The sequence below is a fragment of the Achroia grisella genome, unplaced genomic scaffold (genome assembly GCF_030625045.1).
Source record: "Achroia grisella isolate CSIRO2021 unplaced genomic scaffold, CSIRO_AGI_Agris_v1 utg660, whole genome shotgun sequence".
In the NCBI taxonomy this organism is placed as follows: domain Eukaryota; kingdom Metazoa; phylum Arthropoda; class Insecta; order Lepidoptera; family Pyralidae; genus Achroia; species Achroia grisella.
In genome coordinates this window covers 7,149,267-7,165,760 of record NW_026712984.1, presented here as the reverse complement: position 1 = coordinate 7,165,760, position 16,494 = coordinate 7,149,267, and the positions used below count along the sequence as shown (strand labels likewise).

Below are 16,494 nucleotides of genomic sequence, written 5' to 3'. Positions count from 1 at the left end.
ATAAAAAATAATTTATTGTCAAATTATTGCGGGACAACCAATATCAAAATCAAAAATCACTTATATTATTTACATTATATATGATATATTATTATTATTATTTATGTTTATTCATTCCATCATGCGCCAACCACCATCTTCCGTCTTCTCTTTTCTACCCAAAGGTTGTCTGGGATAGATCGCTTAAGCGATAAGACCGCCTTTTGTACATACATAATATGTATAACTACAACAATACAATATATACAGTATTATTGTAAAATGCGAAAGATTTATGCGTTTTGAAGGCCGATCGATCCTCCATCCAATTCAAACGGGGATCGAAATTACGGCGGCCTGAGCCGAGGTTCGAACCTCTAGTGGTGCCCTCAGACTAAAGTATCCGTCAGGCAGGAGCTGGCCTTCAGCCGCTCCATAAGTCCTTCCGCGGGTTTGGAGTGCCATCTGCACTCGCCCCCTAGCGTCCGGTGAAGCTGTAAAGGCCAGCTGCGGCCAACAGCATTAGAGTAGTCCGAAAAAAAAAAGTATTGTTGTAGTTTTATTATATTTGTATATAAGTAAAAGGAATAAAGACTTGGTATATGGAGAAAATCTTATATATAAAATTCTCGTGTCACAGTTTTCGTTCCCATACTCCTCCGAAACGGCTTGACCGATTCTCATGAAATTTTGTGAGCGTATTGAGTAGGTCTGAGAATCGGCCAACATCAATTTTTCATCCCCCTAAATGTTAGGGGTAGTCCACCCCTATTTTTTATTTTTATTGTAAGGCAAAACAACGTTTACCGGGACAGCTAGTATATATATATGGATGGTATTGACAATAGAATATAATGAAGTATAATTAACTTGTATCTTTATTTCCTTTTACCTATATACATATATAATAAAACTACAACATGTATTTTTTTAAAGGTGCAATAAATACTTATAAATAAATAAATAAATCATGTCAAAAAAAAATTATTTCAAATTATAAAATAATCCTTAATACTATAAAAACAATTTTGTAATAACCAATTATAAAGTCTATTTTTGAAAGGCAAAAATTTATTTTATTTATATTATGTATGTATTTACAAAAATAATGTATCGTAACATTTATATCAGTTGTCTAGTACCCATAACACAAGCTCTGCTTAGCTTGGGACTCGATGGCGCTGTGAGTTGTTCTGAGATATTATTTTTAGAGAATGAGACTTTTTCCAATCAATATGTGTATATGTGAATGTATAAAAAATATATACCCGTCACGCAGGTCAAAATTCTACCAGCTAATTTTAGAGTTTGAGATCAATCTCGGCTAACTAGCTTAGATACATCTATACAAATAAAATTGAAGTGTCTATTTGTAATATCAAATTAATAACTTTTCACTAACTGTATATCATTACATAGTATAAAACAAAGTCGCTGTCGCTGTCTGTCCGTCCCTATATATGCTTAAATCTTTAAAACTACGCAACGGGTTTGGATGCGGTTTTTTTTAAATTAAACTTAAATTAAGTTTATTTGAATAAAGGATTATTCTATTCTAATCTCCGAAACGGCTGGGCCGATTATAATGGGACTTTCACTTGCAGATAGCTAATGATATAAGTGGCTTCGCACGGTGTACATGTATTATACATATAAACCTTCCTCTTGAATCACTCTATCTATTTAAAAAAATCGCTTCAAAATTCGTAGCGTAGTTTTAAAGATATGCTTAAATCTTTAAAACTACGCAACGAATTTCGAAGCAGTTTTTTTATATATAGGGACGGACAGCGACAGCGACTTTGTTTTATACTATGTAATGATTCTCGTGTCACAATGTTAGTTACCGTATTCCTCCGAAATGGCTTGACCGATTTTTATCAAATTGTATATGTGTTAGGGTTTAAACAACTGATGTAAATACTACTAATATATAGGGACAGACAGCGACAGCGACTTTGTTTTATACTATGTAACGATTGTATTTATTTCAATTCCTCGCAAACGAAGTCACGGGCTCGGCTAGTATAAAATAAGTTATCGAATTGGATAATGCTTGCAGCAAGTGTGGGTGTGGGTCGATGACCCGCGTCGTCTAGTTTCGATCCTATATAACAAGATTAACACATGTATACGAGATTTGGGCCGCTTTTTATCGACGATTTTGTACGGTTCTGGATTCTCGTTTTTATTGGCAGACACTATTGGCCATAGATAATATATAGTTTTATAAAAAAGATGTGGCTCAGGAAAATAATTGCGAAGCTTTTGACTTTTGATTCTTTATGAGTTTTAATGGCGATCAAGCTGCTACTAGTTAGCAGCGGCATTGTGAATGTAGTAGAATAGAATAGAATAGAATAGAATGGAAAATAATTTATTCACATAAACTTACATTGAAGTATTTTTGAATAGTCATCACATTTTTTTTAATCAACCGCTCATTCGGAAAGCTGTCACATTACAAGAAGAACGAGCTAGAAACTTGTGTGTTGCTCTTTTAAATAATTTTATTCTTACTTTACAATTTAAGTTTAAGTGAATACAAACTACCGATTAGCATTAATTCAATTAAATAATCAAGTAGAAATAATATTGAATACACAACAACTGGTTAAACAATTAATAAGAGGAAATCAGTCATAGTGATTAGAGCAGACCAGTCCGTACAAGCAGCACCCGTTCACGAGTATAACGGATAGTAACTGATGCTTCTATAAATGTTATAAATATAATCACTATTTGTCTGTCTGTTTCTCTGTATACTTCTTCTATACTATGCCTCATGCACACATACTATATCTGTAGATATCTCCGTACACAGTATAAAATAAAGACGTCCCCGATGTCTGTACGTTTATATCTTTTAAACTACGCAACGGATTTTAATGCAGTTTTAGCAATAGATAGAGTGATTCAACAGGAAGGTTAAGCGCGGGAACAGAAACTAAAGGACTCTAATATAATAATCTGTGCTTACGATGGTACAGGGTAGATTTTGAACAGGTATTTATTTAATCTTTAATGCACATATATACAAATATAGATGCATATGACGGATAATACATGCGTATATATTATAGATATAGCCGAATAATTTTGTAATGCATCCGTGCGAAGCTGTTGCGGGTCGTTATGTATATATGACTATATATATAGATATACTAACTGTACCCGCGACTTCGTCCGCGTGGAATTTAACATTATTTTTTCAATAAAATATTTTTTCGATAATAAAAGTAGTCTAAGTTACTCTTCATTACATCAGCTACCTGCCATTAAAAGTCCCGTCAAAATCAGACCAGCCATTTCAGAGATTAGCCGGAACAAACAGACATGCAGACAGAAATTATAAAAAAAATTATCACAAACAGGCACTCCAATTTTATTTATATGTATAGATAAGCGTGCGAAATTCCATACTCCTCTGTTCGCGCAATTTTTATAAAAATGGGTACAAAGTTTTTGCTTTACGTATTAATATATACCTATCAAAAGATATACCACCACACGATTTGACTAATTTAAACAATTGGGAATCAAACTATGGACTGCACTACAGCAGTCCATAAAGATACACCGCACTATTCCTTACGCAAGTGTAGTAATTAATACTTCATTCATTTAGATTATTTTAGATAGAAATTAGATTACTTTAATATGTCGATTTTTTTTCGAAATAATGTCCCATGAGATTGCCTTTATAAAACCTGTCAAGCGTGAACCAGGCATGTGTAACTACGGTTCCGTATTATTACATGAGATTACAAAATACACTTTAGAGATTAAAAAAAAAAATATTTTATGTAACTTAGCGTTAAACACGCGAGCAGGAAGACAACCGTTTCCGTCTAAGTTTAATAATAATCTTAGGACAATTCACACAGCGCCATCTAGACCCAAGTTAAGCTAGCTAATTATATTTATTTCCTATTTTCATTATATCAGGTAATTCATTGTATAATTTTATTGCCATAGAATAAGGAATAGAATAGAAAATCATTTATTAAAAAAAAAACTCACATTGAAGCACTTTTGAATAGTCATCACATTTTTTTTAATCTACCGCCCATTCGGCTTCAAGCTGTCTCATCACAAGAATCTTCGCAGGCACAAAAATACACGAGATGTTGCCCTAAACCTCACTACTTGCACCAGGGTGCACAAGGGTGAGGGGGGGGTTACAAGATACTAAAAAGAGTGTTAGAGTGATTAATGGACAGCTCCTAAGTTTAATAATAATCTCAGGACAATTCACACAGCGCCATCTAGACCCAAGTTAAGCTAGCTAATTGATTGTATTTATTTTCTTAATTTCATTATATCCGGTAACTAATTGTATAATTTTATTGCCATGGAATAAGGGCCAGAACTATGGATGGATATCCGAAAGAAATAAATAGAAATCAATGGTATACCCAGAAACCGATCTAACATACCTAACTTTGTCAGGAATTTCAGTAGGCCCGAGCTCGATGCAAAACCGTTTCCAGAAACGGATCTAACATACCTAACTTTGTCAGGAATTTCAGTAGGCCCGAGCTCGATGCAAAACCGTTTCCAGAAACGGATCTAACATACCTAACTTTGTCAGGAATTTCAGTAGGCCCTAGCTCGATGCAAAACCGTTTCCAGAAACGGATCTAACATACCTAATTTTGTCAGGAATTTCAGTAGGCCCGAGCTCGATGCAAAACCGTTTCCAGAAACGGATCTAACATACCTAACTTTGTCAGGAATTTCAGTAGGCCCGAGCTCGATGCAAAACCGTTTCCAGAAACGGATCTAACATACCTAACTTTGTCAGGAATTTCAGTAGGCCCGAGCTCGATGCAAAACCGTTTCCAGAAACGGATCTAACATACCTAACTTTGTCAGGAATTTCAGTAGGCCCGAGCTCGATGCAAAACCGTTTCCAGAAACGGATCTAACATACCTAACTTTGTCAGGAATTTCAGTAGGCCCGAGCTCGATGCAAAACCGTTTTTGAAGGGTTCTTCGCTACAACCATGGGACCCTAAAAAGAGCATTCAACCCGTGATTGTGTACCATCGACCCGTGACCGTCATGGGTGGTTTATACTAGTAGCTTGCATAAACATTAATGAAAATATATAATTTATTATGTAGTTAACATATTAAGAAAAGATATGTTACTCATTTTTAAACTTTTGCATTAAGTACACATTAAGTATATTCTGTTATCTGTGGTAATATAGTTAAACGGATTTTAAAACGAATAATTTAATTTACTCCAGTCACCTCGCAACCACGGCTAGGGCAACCTAGTGGAAACATCGAGAGAGGTGGGCGATGAAGGAAATCAGGGAATTATCGTAATATATATATTACTAGCTGTCCCGGCAAACGTTGTTTTGCCATATAAATTAATAACGCTATAAAAAATATATTTTTGTATGTTGTATCATAATAAAATAGAATTTAAAACTTTTTTCTAAAAAATAAAAAAAAAAATTAGAGGTGGACTACCCCTAACATTTAGGGGGATGAAAAATAGATATTGGCCGATTCTCAGACTTATTATTATCCTTCCCTTAACGATAATAATGTTTTTATAGAAAAACTTTAAATCCATAGCACTGACAATATTATCTGATTACACTAATAATGAGTGCGTAGCGATTTCTATGTTGATTATCGCATGCCTCGTACTTGTTATATTGAATTATTTATATAAAAAAACTTCTATTAAAAAGAGCAACACACAAGTTTCTTGCTCATTCTTCGTGTGATGAATCTGCATTCCGAATGAGTGGTAGAATCAAAATATGACTATTCAAACGTGCTTGTAATGAGTTTATTTGAATAAAGATTATTTCTATTTCTATTTCTTACTGATCATCGTAAAGCCATTGTATATAATGGCGTTGTTAGGTAAGCGTTACAAACGTTAAAAAATCAATATATAAAGGGAAGTCGCAGTATAAATAATTAATACTGTCCTTCAATTAAGGCTGCAAAATCGACCACAGCCGCAGTAAAGATTACTCAATATATAACGGTTAGATGTATATCATATTTACATGGGATCACATGATAAGAATTAGATTTTAAATAAAAAAAGAAATATCAGAATCGGTTCACCTGGAAAAAAGTACATCATTACATAGTATAAAACAAAGTCACTGTCGCTGTCTGTCTGTCCCTATGTATGCTTAAATCTTTCAAACTAAGCAAAGGATTTTTTCATAGAGTGATTCAAGAGGAAGGTTTATATGTATAATACATGTACCGGAGGGAAGAGGATTGTTAGTAATGTGGATTGATTGCAATGTACCTTGTCAGGTCGACCTCCAAACGGTTCCCCCTGGAAACCATCGTGTTAAATTCCTGGTAAATTTATCACGATGGGTCATAACCACCACGATCCCCCCTGGATCCGCCGTTGAAGGCCTCCCAATCTTTTCCACTCTGTTCTGTCTTGTGTGATTCTGGTTATAGGTCTTAGCACCAGACCCCCAATAAATAAAAAAAAGGTGTTAACAAGTGACAGAATGTACCTAATATAGTGTAATCACGTGATTGGATGTTTGTTTTAGTTGAAGGAGTGAAGAATGTTCTATGTTTATGAACTGCTTGGGTGGTCTCTATGCAGACTGATTTGTGAAACTCACGTATGTGTATTTAAAACTAGCTGTGCCCTCGACTTCTTTCGCGTGGCTATCAAAAACAAAATCTTAAAAGATAGACATATACTGTCGCGGACATTTTTTTAGATCATTTCAAGAGGAATATTTCTTTCATGTATATTTTTGGGTAACTTCAACCATTACGCAGCGCACGCAACGGAAGCCCTCAAATATGAATAATTTTACACGTTTTTGCAACATATTTCACTGATGGCACATCTAGTGCGATATACTTTAAATAAATAACAATACTTTTACTGCACCAATTCCTTACTTCCTTACGTCTGTCTGCTTTCTCATTGGGTTTTTGTGTGTGTGTGTATATGGATATGTGAATGTGTGAGCGTTTGAAAGTGAGTGACGTATGAACAATGCAGCAAAATATAAGTTGGTTTATTTTTTTATAACGAATTGACAAATCTGTCTTGTTTACTATTTTTCTATATACACCATCACCTCTACTACTGGAAAACAATTGATAGTAAAGACAAAACACACTAACTGTATCACATTGACTTCTGGAGACTATTCACAACTATAACTCTACTAAAACAATATATTTTTCATATACTCTACATCTCTAATGCCCAATTTACACTCAGTCAGGGAAGTGAGAAGCACGAGAGTGTAAACACGAGTGGAAACACTTCCCATGCCATTGGCGCTGCAACTAGCGCTGCCGGCGCTCCCTCGATTGTCGGTTTTTCGTGCGCAAGTCAAAGGACTGGCAGCGCGAGTGGCTGCGTGTTTTTACATTCAGCCCTCTCGCTCAGTTGTCGCCCGGCAATATTTGCGGCAGTGCGACTGACAGGGGAAGCGGCTGAATGTAAACGTAGCAAAACGCACAACCACATTGTGGAATCACCATCTCGCAATGATATTTCCGAATCGTTACGATATTGAAACCTTCAAGAAAAGAGCTTATTCCTTTTAAGGCCGGCAACGCACTTGTAATTCCCCTGGTGTTGCTGGTGCTCATGGGCGGCGGTAATCACTTACCATCAGGTAAGAAACAAACTAGTTTGTCCTCTGTGCTATAAAAAAAAATCTAGTAATCATTGCATCACATCGACTTTTTAGGATATATTCTAGCTTGCGACTTATTTTTAAGTACGACCAACTGCCCCTAACTTCCAAAACAATTTAAAACAGTGCATATTATTACTAATGTTCAATAATATATATCAATTACCGCACTGCAAACCACAGATTATATAAATGTATAATACATACACCTACTGCATATGAGACGATGCACAGAGTAGCTGAAACCACTAGAAACTTTCTAGTTCTACATTAGTCAAATGATGTTTTGTTTGCACCTTTTTTAATAGTATAAACGTGGATAATTGTGAGTGTGGATGAATGAATGGATGTTTCGAGCAAAAACTACTGAATGGTTTTTAATTAAACTTTACAATAATATAGCTTATATATTAGAATAACATATAGGCTATACATATCCCGCGGCCAATTTAAAACGTGTATATAAATAAAATAACCCTGGACAATTAATACAGCGCCATCTAGTCTCACGGTAAGCAGAGATGTTATGGATACTAGACAACTGATATAAACACTTAGATTTTTGTTGTAAAAGCGTATATGTATATATATATACTCAGAATTAATCATAAGCTATTTATGAGTATTATGATTCTTTTAAAACATATGTATATGTATATATATATATATACTCAGAATTAATCATAAGCTATTTATGAGTATTATGATTCTTTATTCTTTCTTGATTAATTGTGAGTCATAACTATAAGATAAACATAAAAATGTATTACTTAATCTAAGTTAAATGCCTAAAAATACAATTCAAGAATATGAATAATAAAAACATACAGTTAACAATAATATAGAAATAGGTAAAAATTGTGTCACTTATATTTTACGCGTCCCTTGCCTAGCTATAATAGCTGCAATGATACATTAGCTTAGCTTAGTGTCTATTAGCTGGTGAATTTACCACGATGCGCTAACTGACCTGACCTCATGTTCATCTTATCTTCCACTGGTGCCCACGGGTGAACCATACCATTATCATCCATTAAAAACGAGTAACAGCATCAGAATGGCTGAAAACGAGACTGTCCCACCTAAATCAAAACGAATAGATATTCATAACGCCCGTTCTAGATTACAAATATTTACACACGAAAACAAAACCTCAGATTGCGTTCAAGAGCCACTTGTCTTTATGTGATATAGAATAATCTTATCAATCCATCATGTTAGTTGTAGCAATCGTTGTGTTTAAATATATATTTGCCTGGGTAGAGTGTTGGATACTATAAAGTGTAGGAAGTTGAAGCAATTTGTACATAATTAGAATGCGCAACAAAAAATACGGTTTTTAAAAATTTATAATTCAAGGAAAGTCCAATCCAATCCCAAGATTGCTTTCAGCAATAAGACCGCCTTATTGTAATGATTCATGTATATGCCGTTTTTTACTGTATGTTTCAAATAAAGTATATTCTATCTGTCTATCCCAGATATAAAAAAATATCTATTAAAAAACGGAACATCAAAATATAAATTGCAATAAAAATATATTTTAAAAAACTATAAAAAAGTTTGTCTATGCCAACAGTTGGTTTAAAAGAGTTGGTACTTGTGTGAATTGAACTAAAATTAAATATATGCAACATACTCAAATCAAATCAAAGTTTCTTATTCATGTAGGTCAGTGATTCCCAAAGTGGTCTATATCGACTCCCAGGGGTACATAACAAACTGCAAGGGGTCTATGACAGCTGTCATCTTGTTGTTTTTGCTTTGTTAACACTAAACTTTACTACAGTTAGAAATTTACAAAAAATCAATACCAGGTAAGAGTTTTGGGTAGACCCCCCAGGTCTACCCAAAACCGAAAATATGGCAAGGGGTCTACGACACAAAAGTTTGGGAACCTCTGATGACGGTCTATTGCAAATTCTTATGATATGTCAAATCTACAGTTAGTTCGGAGTGCTTTCGAATTGAGAGGAACTGACAAGAAACTTAGCTATTATTATTTTCAAATAATCTTGTACATGATTTAAAAAAAAGACAGATTCTTTTCTAAATCTGATGGTGGTATGGATCTGGATGCTATTGCAATTTTGTCAAAACAAAATAGACTAATTAGTAGCTGTAACCCGAAGTAAAGTAATAATTTAAAAAAATAAGTTTGCACATCAGTTTTACAAAAAAAAAAAAATTATATTGACTCTTACTTGGTTAGACCACAGATAATATTACAGTTAGACACTCTAACATCTATGCAAACAATACATTCCAAATCTGCTCTGCTAAAAAAATAAATGGTGCACAGATACAAAAATCATTTTGGTAATGGTTTACTACTGGCCACCATGTTTTCGTTACTTTCGTTGTCGTCGCCTGATAACTGTCACTACATCACTCAACACAAAATATTGTGTATGATACAAAACAAAAGATAACTTTAAATATTGTATGATGTCATACACCGGTCAACATGATTGTTTACTAGTTTCAAAGACATTTTAATCTACAAACTGTCTAATGTATTTTAATCAGTGCAGTGTTGTCATTCACTTGTTTTAGGGTTCATTAAAAGGACCTAAATTGAGACCCTTAAACCTAACCCGAATTTTTTATGGATGACTAGTTGTGCTCGCACTTTCGAGCGTGAAATTTATAGCCTACTAGCTGAGCCGGCGTACTTCGTAATGCCTAACAGTCGATTCTTTAATTTTTTAGTTTATTTAATACTTATTCTGCTATTCAGTATGCCGGGATTTGTAGTAATATTATATATATGCACATCAACGAGACATGTACATTTCAAGTGACATTTTACCACTGACCACCTATTTTTGACTAATATTGACACATACCTTCCCGGAACCTCTCTACTTATATTTGAACTTTATGGTATGGTATTAAAGATCAATTTGACTTTTAAGTATCATTAAGAATCGTTTGTATGGGATTACAGAAAAGCGTCGTTTTTAGGCATTTTTAGACAATTTTTAAATTTTTCTCTCCGTAAGAACCATCCTCGTACCTCAAGGAATATTCTAAAAAAAGAATTATCGAAATCGGTTCAGTAGTTCTCGAGATTAGGGCTTACCAACACATTTAGCGATTCATTTTTATATAATAGATATGTTATTCTGATGTAAGCTATATCACTGTAAAGTTCCAACAAAATCCATTGAGTAATTTTTGCGTGAAAGAGTAACAAACATCCATACTTACAAACTTTCGCGTTTATAATATTACCCATCAAAAACATAAATGTGAAATGATAGCCGAGTTTAATATTATGATATATGCCTTGATTGTTGACTTCTACGACAAAAGAGGTGAGATCTAAATGGGTGCCAAGTTCAATGGTCTGTCCTGAAATGTATTTATAACAATATAAAATATCATTTCTTCTTATAACTAAGGATAATATACTGTAGCCTAAGGTCTAACTTGGTCAGTTCTCATATACCAATTATTACTTTCGACTGCTAGTTACTACTAATAATAAAATAGGAACCGACAAGTAACATGTTTAGAACTTGCGAAAGCTACAGTATATTTCGTATATGAAAACTAGCCAAGTTAGACCTTAGGCTACAGTACATTTCCTTTATATTCACCTAATTACCTATCTACATGCCAAATTTGAACTTCCTAGGTCGTCTGGAAGTGGGTTATAATTTTGATCTATAGTTGATCAGTGATAAAAATGACGATATTTGGACGTTAATATCTAAATAACCGTTTGAGATATGTTTATGAAATTTGGAACACATATATCTCGCAAGTCTCAATATATGAACCAAATTTGACAGGTTTATGTGAAAAGTTTTTGTGCTCCGGCGGTTTGTATTGCCAATAGCCATAAATGGGGTACTTATAACATTTTTTTGTAATTCTTAACAATGACAAATATATATACCTATATATATATAATAAATTAATTAACCTACTTAACATTTTTAATATTATATATAAGACTGTAAACAGGAAAGCTGTGGATTTATCCTTAATTACAGTACAATAATCTATATTAATATAATAATGACGTATTTAAGTTACCCTGTGCTTACGTACAGGGTAATCTGGTATAACTGTTCGAATTTTGAAAATTCTTTAGTGTTGGGTAGCCAGTGCCGTAATAATCAATAGTTACAAAAGCTACGGGTTACATTTAATTTGGCACCCCACTCACTCATTTCCGTGTGAAGATAATGCAATAAAAAAAAACAAAGTTATCTATTTTTTTTTCAATCAAAACAAATTTACTTTATTCATGTAGGTATATTACAGACTTATGATATGTCAAATCTACCGTCAGTTCGGAATGCTCAAGAGATAAGAACTGACAAGAGACTCAGCTCTTATTCTTTTCAAATGAGCGCGTACATTATTACAAAATAAAAGATTATTTTTTAATTCAATTAGAGAGCATGTAGTGACCATATACTAATTTATTATTTATACATATTTGGTTTATATATAATTTATTATTTATACATATTTGGTTTATATATAGTTTACATTGTATCAATGACTTGTCATTTCTATGGAACTTGGGCCCATCCATGACCGATTCTCTATGAAAAGGGTTTCTATAGTGTAGCGTATTTTTTAAATAATCTTAGATGTGGAGGTCAAAAATAGATAGTAGCCGATTCAGACCTATTGAATAGCATATAAATTAGAAGTATGGAAAGTCACACATCTATATATATATAAAATTCTCGTGTCATCGTTCATATACTCCTAAACGTTGACCGATTCTCATGAAATTTTGGGGTGAGTCTGAGAATCGGCCAATATCTATTTTTTTATGTTTAGTCCAACCCCTATTTTTTTTTTTATTTTAAGGCCAAACAACATTTGCTGGGACAGCTAGTATAATATAAATATATAAAACTAGAGGTATAACAGTTAGTACAGTATAATATATAGTTGCAACATATTACTTTAGTAATTATAAAATCAACTACTACTACTGAAGTATAAAAAAAAGTAAAAAACCTTAATCTTATTAATATTATAAACACGAAAGTTTGTGAGTATGGATGGATGTTTGTTACTCTTTCACGCAAAAACTACTGAACGGATTTTGATGAAACTTTATGAATAACCACATAGGCTATAATTTTAATAGATATTATGTAAATTAGGCGAAATATAACGATATATGTCACGTACAAATAATTAATTTTAATTAAACAGAGTCGCAGTATGAGGTAGTGAGGCCCCGTTAGATGAGATAAATGAATTGTTTGGTAACCTGACTACGTTCGCATGACCTTTTAATGTACCCGTTATATTATACATAAATTATAATACAATTATATATTCAAAAACTAACTGTATTCACGTTAATTTAGGATAGTTTTTAAAATAACTTCAACTCTAACTTTTATATATATATATAGCTGTACCCGCGATTTCACACGCATCAAATTTATAGTCTATATGTTATGCTGATGTGAATTTATAGGCATTAATATATCACTGTAAAATTCCAACAAAATCCGTTCAGTAGTTTTTGTGTAATAAAGTAACAAACATCCCTTTGCATACGATTTGTACCCTATGTATTATTCTGATGTATAAGCTATATTACTGTAAAGTTTCATTAAAATCCGTTCAGTAGTTTTTGCGTGCAGAGTAATAAACATCCATACATCTGTCTGTCCATCCCTACTCACAAACTTTTGCGTTTGATTGTAGGGGGTAAAGGACCTTGCGGCTCGACCCATCGACATTCGGAGCCATCCAAAATAACGTCATACTTATTTTTAAAATCCCCCCCACTCCCCCTCTCCCTGTCACTGTAGATCATATTTCATATCGCACTTAAAAAAAATGTTTTTATTCATGAATGATTTTATTGTATACTAGTTGTTCCCGTGATATCGTCCGCGTGGAATTTAACTTTTCTAAAATAAAAGTAGCCTCTTTATTAGATCCGCTACCTGCCGATAAAAGTCAAATCAAAATCGATCCAGCCATTTCAGAGATTAGGCGGAACAAACGGATGAAAGACAGACAAAAATTGTAAAAAATGTTATTTTGGTGTATGCGCCGTATTTATATTCATATGCATGTAGTAAAAAACGGTTATTTCTATATTAAAAACAGACACTCCAATTTTATTTATATGTATAGATATGTAAACCCTAGATTACAACAACTCATGATTGGCAAATGCACCATAGTGCCAAGCCATGACAAAAAAAAAACAACTCATGAATACAATGTTATTACTCTGCGAGGAATGCAACTTGAGGTTATAGAAAGTAAGACGATGTGCTAAACCGTTAGACCACATAGGTTTTATTTATTTATTAGCAACAACTATAATATATACACCGTACAATTTATTATATTCATTTGCAATCTTCCCAAATAATACCAAAACCCACAATAATTTATTTATTTTAAGATCAACGGCTGAGAAATCTAAATATATATAACTCAAAGGTGACTGACCTAGTGATCTATCAACGGACAGCCTAAACCACTGGACGGATCGGCCTGATATTTGGCATGCAGGTAGATGTTATGACCTAGGCATCCGCTAAGAAAGGATTCTGATTACTTCTACCCCCAAGGGGATAAAATAGGGGATGAAAATTTGTATGAAACTTTGCCAATTTTAAACTTATCGGGCTGAGACTGCATGCATAAAGCTACTATGACGTAGGCATCCCCATAGAAAGTATTTTAATAAATTCCACCCCTAAAGGGCATAAATTAACGCGAGCGAAGCCGCGGGCAAAAGATAGTGAGTTATAAGTTTATATTCAGGAATGATTCACAAAAATTTCACATTTCATCCTGTGAATCATTGTAAACGTAACTAAAAACATACTCCTTTGTTCCACAGAAACGAATTTAATGAAAACAAAATTAGTAAGCTGAGTAAACATTACCGCTTATATAAAAAAAAACAATGAAATCAGAAAATATTTATTACAAAAAAAACCGTAAAAATCAGTTCAGTTCCAGTGCAGATATTGCGTAAGCAAAAATAATTAACTTAAACCTGTAAATTATAAAATCACCCATGAAGATAGAGAAATTTTGAATTTTAAACTAAATAGACTGTATATTTATGGTTGTCGTCCGTCATATTGCATAAAAAAATTGGGCGCGGTTCCTTTCCCGGCAATATCAGTAGGTACCAATTTATTTTTTAAATATGATGACGTAATTTTAGTTCATTAGAAAAAAAATATTGAAAAAAAACAAAAATATTTTTTTCCCTTATGTATTTTGGTTATTAGTTATGGCCGATTCGATAATATTTATTTATACTTATACTTGGATAAATATAAATAATATACTAAGATAATTAAAAATGCTCGCCTGGAGTGCAATCATTATTTTTACGCAATCTACATATTGCCAAGCATAATTAATTATTATGTTTATCAATAATGGCTACATATAGATTTATTATTATTCAACATAAATATATAAAAACATTTCTATATAATTTTTCTTGTTGACTTTGTTACACGCACGATTGAATATTCACCTGAATACACAGTGCAACAGATTGATAAATACCAAATTAATTAAGGAAATTGCATCGTGCGTGGGTCGTAATCAAGAGGAAATCACATCAGACGCCACTTCTAGACGCAACTGCAGACGTGCCCGTCCACGCCAGTCTGTATATACCTATCAAATGCACCCAGACGTTTGTATAGCACATCACCCCACCTCACCACCCCTTTTCAACAAAACTACGACTCTACACATGTATTTCGGAATTCGCAGACGAAACCTCCATCGTGGATTTACTTAATATTAATAACTCTTTGAACGACAGGCGAGAGCATTGTCATAAAGGGATAATGAATTAAGAATTATCAAAATCAATCCTTTGCCTCATAATTACATTTATAATTAAATAATAAAAAAAATACTTACTTTTTTTGGTCCATTTTGGACGATTGTCTCGTATTCCAAACCTTCCACAGACATTTTTCACTATTATAAAAACTCACAGCAAAAATTCACACTACAAAAATTTTACTAAATTTTTGGTATGTTTTCACACGATTTTTGTATTTATATGAGACAGCGGAGCGTTCGAACGTCAAACTAACACTAAAATGCTAACAGTTAATATAAATCACTGGTTCCATTAAAGAATTCGATGGGAACTCTGTGCATGAATTAAATTATACGTGGTACCGCCGGCCGGCACTGTTGAAATAACCAATATCAAGCACCACAGTCGCAGCCTCCCTCGATCGCTCTCCACTCCAGTGAGTGAATACATACATATGTACGAAGTTATAGTAGGTAGGTAGATATAGAAAGTGGATACCTAAAACTTGAAATACGTATCCACCTACGTACTTGCTACATCAGTCGACGTGCGGTCTATCTATGTCGAACTTGTGCGAACATTCGAATTGACACTAGAATTATTTTACACTTGATGTCTTGATGTCCATGATGCTGTTCATTTATAATAAGCGACAGCTAACCGCTTTTTATTAGGTCAATCATCAGCTTCTTTTCAATTATACTCACATAAAAAAACTACCCGCGCTATCTTTGTTTTTATTTTTTACATTAAGGAATGTTTATCCTCCTTATTACTGTAATTTAGTAAGTTGCCAGTAATATGACCTAGTATCTATTATTACTGTTTAATAAACGCTTTAGGTGACAAGACATTTAAGAAATTATTTAAAAAACTATAACCAGCCAGTAATACATGAAGAAAAAAGTCAGATTAAGTCAGTGAAGTGCTTAATAAAAAAAATTTAATATGTGCTTGCAAAATGAACGTCCGAGAACTGTATCTTCAAAATAATCTTCAGTTTTGTTAGATACCCAAACCAAATCTT

The 16,494-nt window shown here is 33.3% G+C and overlaps 1 protein-coding gene across 1 annotated transcript in view; it reads right to left on the bottom strand.

Annotated features, from left to right (window-relative positions):
- LOC131849587 (coactosin-like protein) overlaps positions 1-15,928 on the bottom strand; it is a 43,914-nt gene extending 27,986 nt beyond the window's left edge. Inside the window, exon 1 of the mRNA XM_059199686.1 lies at positions 15,563-15,928. Within this exon, the coding sequence (XP_059055669.1) occupies positions 15,563-15,616 (54 nt within the window). The 5' untranslated portion in view covers positions 15,617-15,928. The remainder of the gene's footprint in view (positions 1-15,562) is intronic.
- Between the last annotated feature and the right edge of the window lie 566 nt (positions 15,929-16,494).